The following is a 16,131-nucleotide window of genomic DNA, read 5'->3' as shown; positions in this document are numbered from 1 at the left end:
AAAATGAGAAAACAATCTACACTGTCCAACAAGACATAATATTAAAGTTTAAATATTCTTCAATACTATAAAATTCCCTGTCCTTGGGCCACTACTGTTTTTTTATTTAATTCGGATAGTTCTTCAACTGTGGAACGTAACTTATTGAAAATGATAAATTGCTGATCACAAATACATATTGAATAGGATTTTATTGAATAAATTATGATGTTTGATTAATCATGTTCTGTTTTCCTTTGTGCATTGTGAGTAACCATATAATGCCTTCACTACTACAAAGAATTTACTTCTCCCAATTCATTTCTTTAGATTCACTTGTATCTAGTGATTTGATGAATTACGTATATTTGCAGTGCGATGAATTGCGTGATCTAGTCACAGAGGAGTTCTTTCCATGGATCTCCCAGTATCTGGTTATGAAGAGAGCCAGCATAGAACTGAACTTTCACACACTCTACTCCAATTTTCTTGATGTCTTGAAAATAAACGATGTCAAGAAAATGGTGCTTGTTGAAACCTACAGAAACATTAGAGTGAGTATTTGTATTTTGCATTTAATTTATTAAAAGATTCTCTAAATTTGAGTTTCTTTGTATGATTTTAAACGTCTTAGAAAGCTCTTCAAACTGAAACTATTGTCTTATTTTAGGTTACTGCAACCTAGCATAATATCTAATGAATACTGTTCCCAAAGTCTATTAGGTCATGAATTTATTGGTTTAGAAACAATACTGATCATTCTGTCTAGCCTTTGAGTACACTTTTGAAAAAGTTCAAATAATTACATTTATATGATCACTCTTGGAATAGATTTGATCGCCTGATTTACGATTATCACGGTTATCGTGCGTAAATCCAATATCAACGTATTTGTGAAATTTACTAAGACTTTTCTTTATTGTGAAACTTACTCCTTGTGATTTTTCAATATACGATATTGAAACTCATACCTATTCTAGTTAATGGTTTACCACAGATAAGTAGGTAAATCAATAATACATTTTAATAGATTTTTCTTTGTTTACCAGATCAAATCTAATCAAATCAAATACTATTTATTCAATAAGCTGCACATTTTACAATACTGAAAGCGTCATACATGTTACAATCAAAAGCTGAAGAAGAAATTGTGAAAATACCATTGGTTCTTATTATAGTGCGATTCACTATTAACTGTCAGCATCATCAAAATGAGAAGCACTGATCTTTTTTATAGAGAATGCTGAATGTTCAAAGTGATTCTCACTTCAGTGCTAGTACGCCTATGTGTGAATACTATCATGACAACCAATGGTATTTTCACGGTTTCAGTTTTTGCTCAACAACTCAGAAATTGATTGGAAAATCAGGGCTCTATTCTTTTTCGTAATCTTTGTAGTTATTTAGTCAACTAAATAATAATATTGTAATTGCGATTATGTTGATATTGTTTTTTAGTTATAGTCGATATGTAAGGATTTTTTTTATGGGACAATACTTTGAGTTTCCTTGAATAAAATGAATCTGTTGAGGGTCATTGTTTGTTGAGGTGTTGCTGCGACAAAGTGATGAAGCGAATGAAAATAAAGTGAACTTCACTGAACGGCCGCTCAGAGCTTTATTCAAATCAAATAATTTTTTATTTTGACAAAAAAACACAACTCCGTGAAATAAAGATATAAACTTCCTTACAGATATAAACTTCTATACAGTTAGTTCCTATCAAAATAAAAATACTACTTACACAACATATAACACATACACAACATATACATAAACACAACATTTTTCTCCACCTACATTTTTATAAAAACTGCATATAAAATCATTTTTAAAAATTTACGTGACCAGTAACAATGTGTTACAATATAACCTAAAAAGTAAACAACTGGCTTGTAATCACAGTTCACCGCCGACAGCGCTATGCACTATCTGTCGGAAAAAGCTATAACAACAATGGCCGACTCAACAAAAACTATGATGAAGTTCCCGTTTCAAATTTGATTAGTTAATGAGGAATATTCGTTGGCTGGTATTTTGAAATCACATGGAATATAAAAAAAGTTTTTGATGCTACACTCTCACGCACACTCATACATCTTTCTCTTTCAAATCTGTATGTGCAAAAAAGGTAAAAAAAGTATTATAATAGAATGGGAATTCTTTCTTGGAATCTTTGTAGCTTTTTATTTCTAGTGTCGATATTTTATGCGTCTTTAGATTTAATGCGACAGTGCTTGACTGAACTAAATGCATCGGTTGTTTGTTGTTAGGTGTTGCTGCGTAGCGACAAAGGGATAGCGAACTTCTCTGACCGGTCGCTGCTGAAAAACCTGGGCCACTGGCTGGGCATGCTGACCCTGGGCCGCAACAGACCCATACTGCAGGGTGACCTTGACCTCAAGTCGCTGCTGGCCGAGGCCTACAGCAAGGGCCAGCAGGAGCTGCTCTATGTCGTGCCGTTCGTCGCCAAGGTCCTTGAGTCCTGCTGCAAGAGTCGGGTCAGTGTCATATATTCTCAATTTATTCTCTTCAAGAAACAGTTTACAATGTATAATACATCACATAACCCACTAAATAAACGATACTGAAACAGGGTGAGCATAAACTTTCAGCATTTTGGACACATTTCATAAGTGAAAAAAATAAAGTGTTATATGAATATTAAAATGTAAAAATAATTTACATGAATATTGATTTATTGAAAATCTATTTCAAATTGTTTTATTTATAACATGGCGTGTCCAATATGTAACGAAGGTATATGGAGAGGCAAATATAATTGTGAAATAGATGGAAAAATCGGGGAAAAAAATATTATACGCACCATAAAAGCAAGAAGAATCGAATGGCTGGGTCATGTAGTGAGAATGGCTAAAGAAAGAGGATCGGTTAGAATAATGGATGATATAGTGATTGGGACGAGGAGAAGAGGAAGGCCAAGGAGAAGATGGATTAGTGACGTGATGGGTGATCTACGTGTGCTGGGAGTGACAAACTGGCGGCAGAGAGCACAAGATAGAGAGACGTGGAGGTGTCATGTTGAGGAGGCCAAAGTTCATCATGAACCGTACAGCCACATAAAGTAAAGTAAAAAGTAAGTAATTAAATATCTAGACGATATGAATTCAATTTCACGCCATATATTGTGGATTATTTCTACATAGTTTTATGGATTATTTCTGAAGTGATTTCCTGTCATTTCTTTCTTCAATTCTTCGTTTTAGTTCATCAATACTACATAACTTTGTTGCATACAACTTATTTTTATTTTTCAATAGATGAAAACGTATTTGAACGGTAATAGCCGATTTGCTTTTGTGAAATCACAGAAAGCATATAGCTTTCTCCTGACACAATGTCACCCACACCATTGAGCCGACTGTGTTTCGATGAAGGTCATCACAAATTATAGAAGCTACAGCAATGTTTGCCACAAAAATAAGCGCGCTACTATTATTTGTTATTTTTTTATTCACCTATGAGATGTGTTCAATTTATGCTCATCCTGAACAATATGTACAATTTTAATAAACAAAAAAAAACAAACAGTTTATCATTACCACGAAAAAAAATTCTTACTCATTTTGAAACTAAACTGATTATTCTGCGTTCAATATTTTCATTGTAAAGTTTCAAATAGTTCAAATTATTACATTAACAAGACTTGTTGAGACGTCTTTGCAAAGGGCTAATACATTTTTGATCTTAGGATCTTTTAATGTGCAGTAATTTGTAGTCCATTGAATATCAATAATCGTCTTTCGTTTAATAATTTAAACGAAATTTTTTTAAAAGTTAGCTTTTTCTTTCAAATCTTACAATCAAACAACTTGATTCATAAAGGTATTCACACCTTAAAATCATCCGGTAGTTGTTGCAATAGTGAACTCGTCCAAGATCAAACTTTAACCATAGTTTGTCTACAAAACAGTAGTTTTTCAGAAAAACTGTAACAATAGATTTTTCTGCGAAACCCAAGTTTTTACATAGAAATAGTGTTAGCTTCAACTAGCACTATTTATTGTGTTTCATTTCAGGTGTTGACTGGATGTGCTTGGGAGGTGAATACAATACATGTTCAAGAGCCTTCACTGAGAGTATTATATATTTTCACAACTCGTCATTTTCCCAATAGATTTGTCTATCTGTATCGTTTGGGCTTGCTTTATCGTATTCTATGCTTTTATACTTACTGATAAACCTTTTCGATAAGCCTCTCATTATCAGAATACCATGTTTTAGAAAGAGGTGTTTTTGTAAGTGTTTAATTGTAATTGAAGTGTATGAGATTAACTGTAGGCTATTTTTATAGCTATGGTTATCCTCATTAACAAGCTTGTGAATAGTGTTGTCAGTTCGCATTGATTTAATTTTGTAATTTGAGAATAATATTTTTCGTGAATACTCACTAATAATCATTGTCAAGTATTAATATTAATAGTAACTCTAATATTGTTGACTTTTTATATCAATTTATATCTTACTAATATTTCATATTGTACAGTACTAATCTATTGTTCAATATCAAGTGTTGGCTAAATCCATCCCTGCTTTTTGATGAACGTCTGTCCTGCTTGGTAGAAATACAAAACATTGAAAATATTATTTGTTCTTATTGGAATGTTCATACACTGGCAGACAAGCAATGTGTGAACACATTGGGAAAAACTTCATAACACTTCCATAAGAACCAATGGTATTTTCTTGATTTCTGTTTCTGCCAAAATTTCTTTGTAAATCAGAGCTTTTTGAACTATTTACAATAGTTCAAATATTTACAATATTTGTTATTCCCAAAAGTAACATAGTATTCACTTACACAAACTCGACTAATTGTCTCACTTGACTTGTGTAATGCTTTTGATCAGTACTTTGTTAGAAACCGTCGATTGAATTTGGCACTACATATGCTAAAATTATTGACTAGTAAATTCTATTACTATTAAGTGAGATTTTCTGTTCGTATTTTGAGTAAAATTGTTGAAAGACAAAAAATATTTTTTTCAAATATTTAATTACGGTTTTTTATTAATGTTTCAGATTTTTGGTCCTCCAAACCCTTGGACAATGTCCATAATGAACGTGCTTTCAGAACTGCACTCAGAACCCGGCTTGAAGCTCAACCTTAAATTCGAAATCGAAGTATTGTGCAAGAACTTGTCGCTGGATGTAGCTGTAAGTAACTTCAATTTATTTTCCTACAGTTACGTTGAAAAGTGGCCATTGCTGCACTGATTACAGAACGCAAAGAATCACTTTTCCGCTCTAGTGCGGGAAAAATTTTTCTGCACTCCAGATTTGCAACATGGCAATGCAAAATACTTAGTAGGTTATATGGAGCAACAGTGCAGCAAAATCAAAATGAAGTTGGTAACAGTGACTGGGCTGCTATAGTGAGCAGAGTTGCAACGAAGCACAACGCGCTAATTATTATTCATTATATATTATAATGGAGGACAACGAGGACTTTAGGATTTTAGGATTAAGGTTTTTATCAATAATAAATTACACAGAAAAACATTTGATGCATTTCAGGCAATTTTACCCATAATTACCCACTTTTCATATTCAATGGTAACTGTAGGAAAAACTTAATGTGAAATACGTGCGCAAAGTTCCTCTGCTGCACTGAAGAAACCATTCCGCCCGAGCCTACGGCTCGGGCGTAAACGTTTCTTTCGGTGCAGCAAACTGTCACTTTGCGCACTAGTTGCACAAATAACTATTTTCGTTGAAAACTCGAGAAAATCATAGAAGAAATGTGATTGGTAAATACCTACAGTAATGACTTCAGATACTGTTTGTGATGAGATATAGTAATATTCATCCATAATGAAACACTAGAATATTGTCCAAAATATCACGAATTTATTAGTTGAAATTTACATGTTTCAACATCCATGGTTCATCTTCAGTGTGTACACCATGGGTGTTGAAACATGAATGTAACTTTATAATAAACTCGTGATTTTTTAGACAAAATTTCAGTGTTTCATCACTTAGAGTAATGCTTGTCTATTATTGTTCCTTATTAGAGTAAATACTCTGAAACAATCTCCATCTTTCAATTCAAATCACTTGTTTTTTTTCTAAATCACAAATTAAATTCAGTAAAATCTGCTAAGTCACAAATGAAATTCAGTAGAATATGCTATGTTATCTAGTAGCACTGAACTCCATCCGCGAATTGCTTTCTATCTATGCTTTGCACAGACTATAAATTGTTGAGGGATATTGAGTCAGAAAATGAATAACTCATCAACTATAGCCAACTCTGTCAACCAGAAAATACATATTCATTACCTCAAAGTTGTGTTGTGAGTGATGTTGTAGTACTTTTTCATAATGAAGTTTGGAAACAATTCCATTTCCATTAATGAAACAATTTAAATTTGTGTTTTCACATATTCATTAACTTTAGAAACTTGAAAAGCATTAGAATAATGGCAAGATATTTATTGTGAATGATGTTGTTGTTGCAGGAGCTAACACCGGGCATATTCCTGAAGGATCCGGAGAACCTGAAGAATCTGGAGCACCAGCTGTCGTCGCCGAAGAACGGAGGCAGTGGTGGGGGCGGCAAAGTGGACGCATCACCCGTGCCGCAGCCGCAGGCTTACATTGCGGCGCCGCCAGCCGCAGCCTCCACCCCTGTGCCGGTGCCTGCGGCCCCCGCACCACAGCCGCAGCCGCAGTTGCAACAGCATGGTCAGTCAACATTGAACCTTTTTCAGCCCCCAGTTTTCATCAAAACCTATACAGTTCCATACTAAATATAAATTAATCATTAATCTTGAACCAGAAATCTTTAAAAAAACGATCAAATTTGCAAAAAGACGTATTCTGTATAATCAGCCTCATCACAATGAGAGGCTTTTTTGTCACATCCAGAAATTTCACTCTAAAGCATGCTGCACACTGGAACATAAGTAGCGTCCAGCGGCTGCTATGGGAAAGCGGAATTTGAAAAAACCATCTTCATTTTAGTTCTGGCCATTGTCAATAGCAGCTAAGTGCACACTACTAATGTTCGTGTGTGTAGCGTATTAAAGAAACATGACCATGAGCAGACCAATCCCCGACATCGACTTACTCAGTTGACTGTAACACGCCCAAAATGTGACATTCAGTGAGTATCTAAAAATATACACCAGATCTTCTTCACGAGAGACAAGAATATCTGTATTCTGGGTTTGGAAGTTTTATATATGACGTTGAGTCAATGAGTGAATTTCCAAAGAGTGTCCCATCCAGAGCCCAATACTGTATCTGAATTTAAGAAATAGAAATATTTATTAGCCGATAAATACTTGAAATAGTGCAGTGGGCCATGTCACATATGGATTATAATATGGAATACGGTATATTCACAGATATATATGTCGATATAGCGAATACAGATTAAAACACACTTTTAAATATTAATCAATATAACATAACAATTCTAGTAATTATATAAATATTATATTAGCTTGGAAGAAACTATTCCAACACTGTACAGTGGGTTCTCAAAAAATCATTCTTTTCACATTTGTTTTGAAGACAGATATACTCATTCCTGGAACACAACTGTAATCTATTGGAAGCTCTTATTGATAGGACGTCAGATTTACACTGCAACTTTCTCAATCTTACATAGGGAACATTCAAATAACAGGCCTGTCTAGTGCAGTGCCTATGCATTTCTGATCTACACTTCAAAGTAAGCAACTCTTATTTACTAGAAATTGTCCATTGTCAATAAATGAATTTCTATTTTTTTGCCATCTTCTGAAGTGGGTCGGGAGCGTTTTTAGATTGCCCTCGTATATGTTATTTGTTTTTATTTTTGTAATAAAAGTTAAATCTGTTTTGCAGTGGTGGTGACTCCGATGCCAGTCGTGGGAGGAGGAGTGGAAGAGGTGGTGCTGGCCAGCAGTCCAGTGGTGGGGGGAGTAGGAGTGGGAGGGGCAGCCACGCCCACCCCCACTCCGGCCACCCCTCAGCCGGCTGCCCCCGCCCCGCTGCCACCGCTGCCCCCGCCGCCGCCTCCGCCCCCCGAGCCCAGGTTCAGCTACGCACAGCTCAACGTCAACAGCATTGCACAGCTTGCCGCCCATGTCACCATAAACACTCAGGTAGGCCTACTGCCACCATTTCTCTGTTTTATGAAGCTGTAACTATTAGGTCGATTAAATAAAAACTAGAATATAGTGGCTAGCATCTAGTCATTAGTTCTATATATTCAAACTATTATAATTAATTTTATTAAATACAAATTATACAAGATTATTAATTCGTTGTTGGTTATCCATCTTTTTTCACTATTATTATTAACTACTATCGCATTTCATGAAACTTTAAAGTGAAAAAACACTAGATTATTAATATTTGATAATTCCCCGGTCTATTGACTGCGGCGAAGACCTAAAAAACTGAAACAATATAAGTCGAATCCTAGCATTTGCTTGAAAATAGCTTGGACTTAACAATTGCTAGTTCTTATTCAATCGACCTATATCTCTTACTATTTTTAGTCTGAAGCTCTAGTTTTCAATGTTTACAACTAGTTCAATCAATAATTTTATTTAATTCAACACAAAAAATATAAATTTATATAAATAGTAATACAATTTAATTGTTTTTCACGTTTACTTTTCCACCGCCTTTCATGTCCCATGATAGATAGTTGTGACTAACGTTCTACCAGTTGGCAACGTGGCTAGTCGGCTCTGTCTAACGACAGGCAAGGATAGCAAACTAATGTTCAACTTGAGTCTGTTAGATTTTAACTGTGATTAAGTACTAATTAAAGACGTCTTCCGCTTCTCTGATTGGTTCTCATGGTATTAAGCCGTCATTTAAAACCCGTTGAAATGTAATAAAGACTTGTGCATTGTGCAACCATACACCATCTGCATTGTGCCCTACACCAGGCCATAGTCTTTTTGCAGGACTTCACTTCTCAAATGGTGTATTACAAAGTAGTCCGTAAAAAACTTCTGCAATTCACTTTTATCCCGTATTATAACTGAACTAAGCGTTTTACACGTTTTGTTATCTTATTTGGGAATAAGGCCCGGTTTCTAGGAAACTTATTAAATCTAATGGACCATTGAACCTATAAATCGTCCATTAGATTTAATAAGTGTCTTAGAAAGCGGGTCATATACTCTTCTTGAAGGATTCCACTTTTCTAATATTGTATTACTATGTAAAATCATATGTGATTCAATTTTATTCCAATTGTAACTCAACTTCTGTATGTTGTACACGTTTTGTAATCTTATATGGGAATACATCGAATGATTGATTGATCAACTGCATTATCATGTAAAAAACCTTCTTTAGTTAAGTTTTGTTGTGTATTATAACTGAACTACCGAATGTTGTACAAGTCTTGTAATCTTATGAATTGTGTTTGTCGGCAGCTGGCCCTGTTCCAAGCACACCCCGCCCTGAAGCAACTAGTGCGTCAGGCAGTGGAGCGATCAGTGAGCGAATGGATCCATCCCGTTGTCGACCGGTCGGTGAAGATAGCCCTGACCACGGCCGAGCACATCGTCAAGAAGGACTTTGCCCTCGACCCGGAGGAGACGCGCATGCGCCTAGCTGCCCACCACATGGTGCGCCATCTCACCGCCGGCATGGCTATGATCACGTGTCGCGACCAGCTCATGATCGCCATCAGCAACAATCTCAAACAGTTGTTGGCCAATGCGCTCTTGGTGAGACAGGTTACATTTTCATCCAATATACAACACAATTTGATGTTTTCATATTGCCATCAAACTTATATTAGTAGTTTTTACAATAGTTTTATAATAAGGCTATTCAACGCACGAGTTAGATGTAGATGTAATATACAAGTGATTCAGCGTAGCGAGCGATAGTTTTTTGATAAGGGTCTTTAACGCACCAGTCAGATGCAGAGTTGTGACACAAGAGAGCGAGCATAGCGACCAAACGCGTGTCTTAAACATTTCACGAGTGCTTTCAAGACCATATAAAACTGTTGTATACACTATTTTATCTACTACCACTCAAGCAAAGTATGATATTGCTGACTTGTTGTAAGTTTATAAATCAACGACCAGAGCCTATATGGTAAAAAGATTGAAATAACAGGTGAAAAGCTACTCAGAGAGAATGAACAGTAAACTTGAAATACTGAAAACAAGATGAACTGAAAACTTGACAAACTGAAAACATGACGTACTGGAGACTTGATGAATTGAAAACTTGATAAAAACTTGACTTACTAAAAACTTGTCAAACTGAATTCCGTACTTGATTTAGTGAAAACTTTACAAACAGAAACCTGCTGCCAGAATCAGAACCTATGTTTTAATGTTGATGCCATCAGCATTGGAAACCGTGTTATAATGTTCAAGTCGTTGCATAATGCTCTCATTATAGTATAGTTTTGAAAATCCATTGCGAAAGACCCTTGTTATGAGATTGATTGTGGTGATGTTATGTACACATTATAACATGGTCATAGATTAACGCTATTTTATAATAGTCTAACAGTTGAATCTGCATATATAGTTCAGGTTATTATGTGTGTTCGATGCGGTATGTTACTACACTATGTATTTATTTATCTAGCAGTAATTTACGTGTATAGTGTGACATGATGAATGCATTTGTTTGTGCAGGGCGCTCCAGCACAGAAGGAATTGATCGAGCAGGCAGCCACCATCTCAGCCCAGGACAACATCGAGTTGGGTTGCGCCTTCATTCAGAAGACAGCCGTCGAGAAGGCTCTATCAGAAGTCGACAAACACCTTATGCCTGTCAGTATCCAGCCATTTTTCACACTTTAACAATCAAAAGATTACGCACATTGTATTGTACATGAATGTTGCGTGTGACAGAGTAAAGAACAACAACGGGTAAAAGACAGTAAAGTAAATAAAGTATGGAGTAAAGAGTATAACAATAAAGTAAAGAGTGAAGAGCAATTTAATATGAACATGTTGAGTGTGACAGAGTAAAGATCAATTTGTGAAGTAAAGAACAACAGCAACAACGAGTAAAAGACATTAAAAATAAAGATTAAAGATATTTATTATTGATAAATTTTTGGGGAAAATGTCTTGAGTAAACTTTATTTTATTGTGTTTAATTATTTGTGTGCCAGACCTATCTATTTCAGTCACATAGGTTATGGTATAAACCTGTCTGGTAATCTCATCGGGATAAGCATGTGTTTCTTATGTAGAAAATAGCAATAAGAATTATTGAGTTATATCACACCTTCATTTAAGCTGAAACGTTTAACGAACTACTTGGAGTGTTTGATTCCGTGTTTCAATTACCAGTTTACGTTCTCTATAAATATGTATGGATTGATGTCGTGTATGACAATTTATTTATTGATATATTATATAATATAGAACACGACACACATAGATTGAAAACACTAAAAAACTTTCATATTCTACGTTATTTTGGCAACTAAATCACCTTCCTCAACTGGTGAATTTGTAGACTACAACTCACTATGCTAGTTGAGGAAGGCAACTTAGGCACGTTTGCACAAAAGCCTGTGAAATTTTAACTGTGATTAATTGTACGAGAACCAATCAGAGAAGGTTTTTCGAAGATCAGGCTTCTCCGATTGGTTCTCGTGAAATTAATCACGATTAAAATCTAACCGGCTTTTATGCAACCGGCACTTAGTTGCCAAAATATCCTGTAATAATATAAGTTTTTTAGTGAAAATTTTATTTTTATAACCTGACGATGGTGTGATTACTGAAACTAGTAGTTACGTTACAATTTGTATTCTTGTTTTATTATTTTATTAATTTTATAAAGGGTACTATAATTCTATTTTATTTATAAATACAATAAAGTAGCCCTGAATTCATACATTTTAATTATTTCTAATATCCAATGAAAGCTATATAGATAGAGATGATACACTAAGATTGAAACTTGGGTGTTATATAGATTAACCTATTTTAGTTGAAAGTTTTTTAGTGTTTCTAATCTATCTGTAACGTGTTTTTTATATAATATAACATTATAAAACTCCAAGTGTCTATTATGTTCTTCATATAATTTATTTATTGATGTATTTGTATGTTTTCTAATAGCTATTAGATAAGTTTATTGATGTGTTGATTTATCTATGTCTGTTGTCGTCTAGGAATTCGAGCGCCGGAAGATGGCCCGCCAGGAAGGCAGACGCTACTGCGACTCGGCCACACTGACCTACCAGGCAGAGCGCATGCCCGAGCAGATTCGTCTGAAGGTGGGCGGGGCGTCGCCGCAGCAGATGGCCGTCTACGAGGCGTTTGCGCGCAACATCCCCCGGCTTCCAGCCGCTCACCGAACGCGAGCTGCAACTCTTCATGCCGCCCAAGCCTCCGCAGCCTCCTACCAATGCCGTCAGTACAATATTCAACTACTGTATAATAATAAATGAATTTTATTTCCATTACAATAAAAACCAAGCAATCAAATTAATAAAATGAAAAAAATATTCACTATCATTATTTATAATGATTTACAATATTAAACTATAATCATAATAAACAAATTTGAATTCCATTGCAATAAAAAACAAGCAATCGAATGAATGAAATGAAAATAATATTCTCTATAATTATTTATAATGATTTACAGTGTAAGGATCAATACTTGAGCGATCCTTAGACGGTCAATACTGTTGTATAGTATCAGTAAGTACTTTCTAATAGAGTATGGTTAATAAGGCTAGACCTTATAGGGGTTAGGCTTAGCCTACTTCAGAGGTTCCCAAACTTTTTTGACCCACGGCTCCCTTTGAGTACAGATATGGCTTGGCGGCGCACCTAGTATAATTTATTTATATCTGTTTTGTAGTGTGAGTCTTTGATAGACAACGTCGGCGCACCTGGCACTAGTTTGCGGCGCCCCCGGGCCCCGCGGCGCACAGTTTGGGAACCTCTGGCCTACTTGAATGTACTCCTACTTACCAGTACCCTTTTGAGTTTTTTTGTCTTGTTTTTATACTGGTGTCCCACGAAAGGTTTAACTGCCGAAGACCATAGATGCAACATAAAATTGCAACAAAAAATGGCCAGTAAAATTTTCTTATATCGACCTTAGTTTTCGAGATGTAAGCCTATAGATTTTTCGATATCTTTGAAAAACATCAATAACTGAGAAACGATCAGTCAAAATCCAGTCAATTCTAAGGGTGAAAAACGTCAATAATTGGTAAACGATCAGTCAAAATCCAATCAATTCTAATGGTATAGTTGGAAAGAAGAATAAATTTCCAACAATGTGTGGCTGCCACATAGAAAACGTTCGTTCACCAGGTGCTGACTTAGGAACCTGAAACTTACTATAGGCATTATCCCATTTTTTTATAATAAGTTCATTCTATCAATTATCCCAGTGCACTTGTAAAGAAGCATGTTCAAATGTTGTGACAGAGCTTGGTGAAAGAGGGATATGAAAAATATGTTAGATGGCTACTCGGTCTTGCTGCTATAAGCTCCACTTAATCTCTCACACGTGCATATTTCTTGACATCTTCTCTCGACTCTCAGAACAGATTAGTTTTGTATTGTTTATTTCATTTTATCTGAAATATTTTTTTTATCTTTTTCAGGAACAACAAATGTCAGTAGCTTTCCCCAGTGCTCCGACCCAGCTGGTAAGAAACTTTACCGAAATTACCGTTTACGTCATTTTCCATTAATTACTGTTGATTATGATGACATTCAGTAAAAACTTGAATCAGTAACAGTACCAAAATGTCAAAGATAAATGTTTAATTTAATAAATTTCAAATATGGATTGTACATTCAATCTTGAAGAGCACAGTGACACCCAAAGTAAATATTGTACAAGTGATTATGATGATTTCCAATGATAATGATTCAATTTTCAGTTGAATTTCTCACTACATTTTGCGTTAAGAGAGTTACTTTACAACCATTACATAGTTGTAGTTTTAATAGATTATGTTGCATTTTTGTGTTTTACTCCGAGAAAACTTCCTACCCGGACGGACGGCTGGAGAATTGAACTTTCAATCTCTTTCTTAATCCGGTGGGTGGTGTACAATAAGTTTTTGATTTTTTATCTTCATCAAAAGCCTAAGTTTCTGTGTGTATGACAGAGATAAAAATTGATCCTGATCTCCAGAATTCGGATAACTTCTTGTGCCAATCACAGGCACTTTGCTGAATTCTGTGGAGGAGAAACTTGTGATTGCTGAGTCGACATTTCAGTCTCTATTCTGACTATTCATTATCTCAACTGTAGCTGAAATGCATTAAAAAAACAAAAAAAAAACAATAAATGGTCAATGGTTTATTTATGTTTGAGTACCTTTCCAAAAATATATATGTTGAAAATTGTTCTTGTAATTTGAAAATAATCTTTGATGAATGATAAATTTTTAAAGAAGTTTATTACAAGAACAATCTCAAGTAGATAGTTTGATTTTTTAGTACAGCTACATTTTAATATTTCACATTTTGTTATCCATTTATACTATTGTTCACAAAAACACTAGACGATTTAAGACTTGAATTTTGATTCAATTCACGGAATGAGTTATGATCAAGTTATAACAATAATAATTATGAAAATGAATTATTCTGATTACCTTTCGTACCGTAATGCTGGGTTGCACCAAACTAGGTCTATTATTTTAATTTTTAGATGTTAAGTTGGTGTTATAATCTTAAGTTTACCTCAAGGCTGGTGCAACCTAGTGAATATGTCCATGAAGATTTAGTGAACTATTAGTATTTAGTCACTGTAAACAACCCATCATGAGTGTATGTGTTTAAAATTTACACATGATTAATAGATTAATTTTGTGATAATGTATAAAATTCTGATTAATTTGTAGTGAAACTCTGCTCTGTTTGGAAGGAAGTCCATACTGTTGATTCCTATGAATGTGTTCATATATTTTGATACGTACATGTTATTGATACTTAAGTAATCAACAGTATTATGTTAGAGAATCAATGGTATCCGCAATCAGAAAGAAAACATCATTTATCTTCAATGGGAGTATTCACACATCAACAGATTGTAGATGTATTTTCATTATATATAAAAATATCACTGCATCTCACTAAACACTGTGTCACAAGTCATATATTGTTTTTGTTGTGTAAATGCTGACTCGTAATCGTGACAATGACTTGGTTTTTGCAGCAAACTTATAACGCGACGGACGATATGAGCGTATTGTACGACAAATTGATTTCCGATTTCGAGTGCTATATGCAAACAATGTTGGCGAGTTCGTCGACCAGCATGCAGATTGGACCGATTCACTCGCTCACCGAATGTCTGGTGATGACACGCCGCACCAGAGATACGATGACAGCTGTCACACTTATCCAAAAGGTATTTTCACTTGAATTTATACATTTTCGTATATTATTTTATAGTGATATTCACTTCAAACTGTCAGAATTGCTTGAAATGGATAATAGGATGATGGGATAGGATAATGGATTCAAGTCATAGGGCTAAGATACATTTTTTTAATGAATGGTGTTTTTTCATATTGAATGCTGGCAGATAAAAAATCTATCACTGTAACTTTATATACTAGAAGATTAACATTAGGTACTTATTAACTTTACCATCTATATTACTATCATCAATCTATTATATAGAATAGCTTATTATATCAAACATCTTTACTTTGAAAATAATGAAATTATTTTGGAAAATCATCATGGTTGAAGGAATCTGTGTGCTTCTATCATGACGATTCAGAATATTTCGTTTAGTAAATTTCATGAAAGTAGTGACTAGATTTTTTACAGCATCTTCCAGGAGATATTGAAAATAGTTGTAGAATTGATAGTAAATAACATTGGTCAAGATCCATAGGACCCAATTTTTGTCGAAAACTTTTTGAATGTGTTTTATTCAATGATGAATTAATTATAAAATTATTGTTCAATGAATGTTTCAAAATCAATTCTTCGATTATCTGATGTAGATGTGTTTTTTGGGGGGAAAATTGAAGTGTATGTTGTCTTTTTAATTCCTTGATGTACTACAAACTCTAATTTAAAGTCTACATTCACAAAACATTGCAGGATAGAAGAGAAACAAAAACATTATTCTAGTGGAATTCCCTCTAAAAGACTTGAAATGCCTCTTATATAAACTATATATGGAAAC

The 16,131-nt window shown here is 34.6% G+C and overlaps 1 protein-coding gene across 1 annotated transcript in view; it reads left to right on the top strand.

The window, feature by feature from the left end:
- Positions 1–16,131, top strand: part of LOC111046943 (CCR4-NOT transcription complex subunit 1) — an 80,951-nt gene that overhangs the window by 34,368 nt on the left and 30,452 nt on the right. The window contains 10 exon segments of the mRNA XM_039431257.1: positions 354–533; positions 2,253–2,480; positions 5,023–5,157; positions 6,465–6,690; positions 7,840–8,099; positions 9,393–9,689; positions 10,623–10,760; positions 12,122–12,283; positions 12,285–12,331; positions 15,144–15,339. Of these exon segments, the coding sequence (XP_039287191.1) occupies positions 354–533; positions 2,253–2,480; positions 5,023–5,157; positions 6,465–6,690; positions 7,840–8,099; positions 9,393–9,689; positions 10,623–10,760; positions 12,122–12,283; positions 12,285–12,331; positions 15,144–15,339 (1,869 nt within the window).

The sequence above is a fragment of the Nilaparvata lugens genome, chromosome 6, assembly GCF_014356525.2.
Source record: "Nilaparvata lugens isolate BPH chromosome 6, ASM1435652v1, whole genome shotgun sequence".
Lineage (NCBI taxonomy): Eukaryota > Metazoa > Arthropoda > Insecta > Hemiptera > Delphacidae > Nilaparvata > Nilaparvata lugens.
Note: the sequence above shows the minus strand (reverse complement) of the source record. Positions and strands in the feature narration are given on the sequence as shown.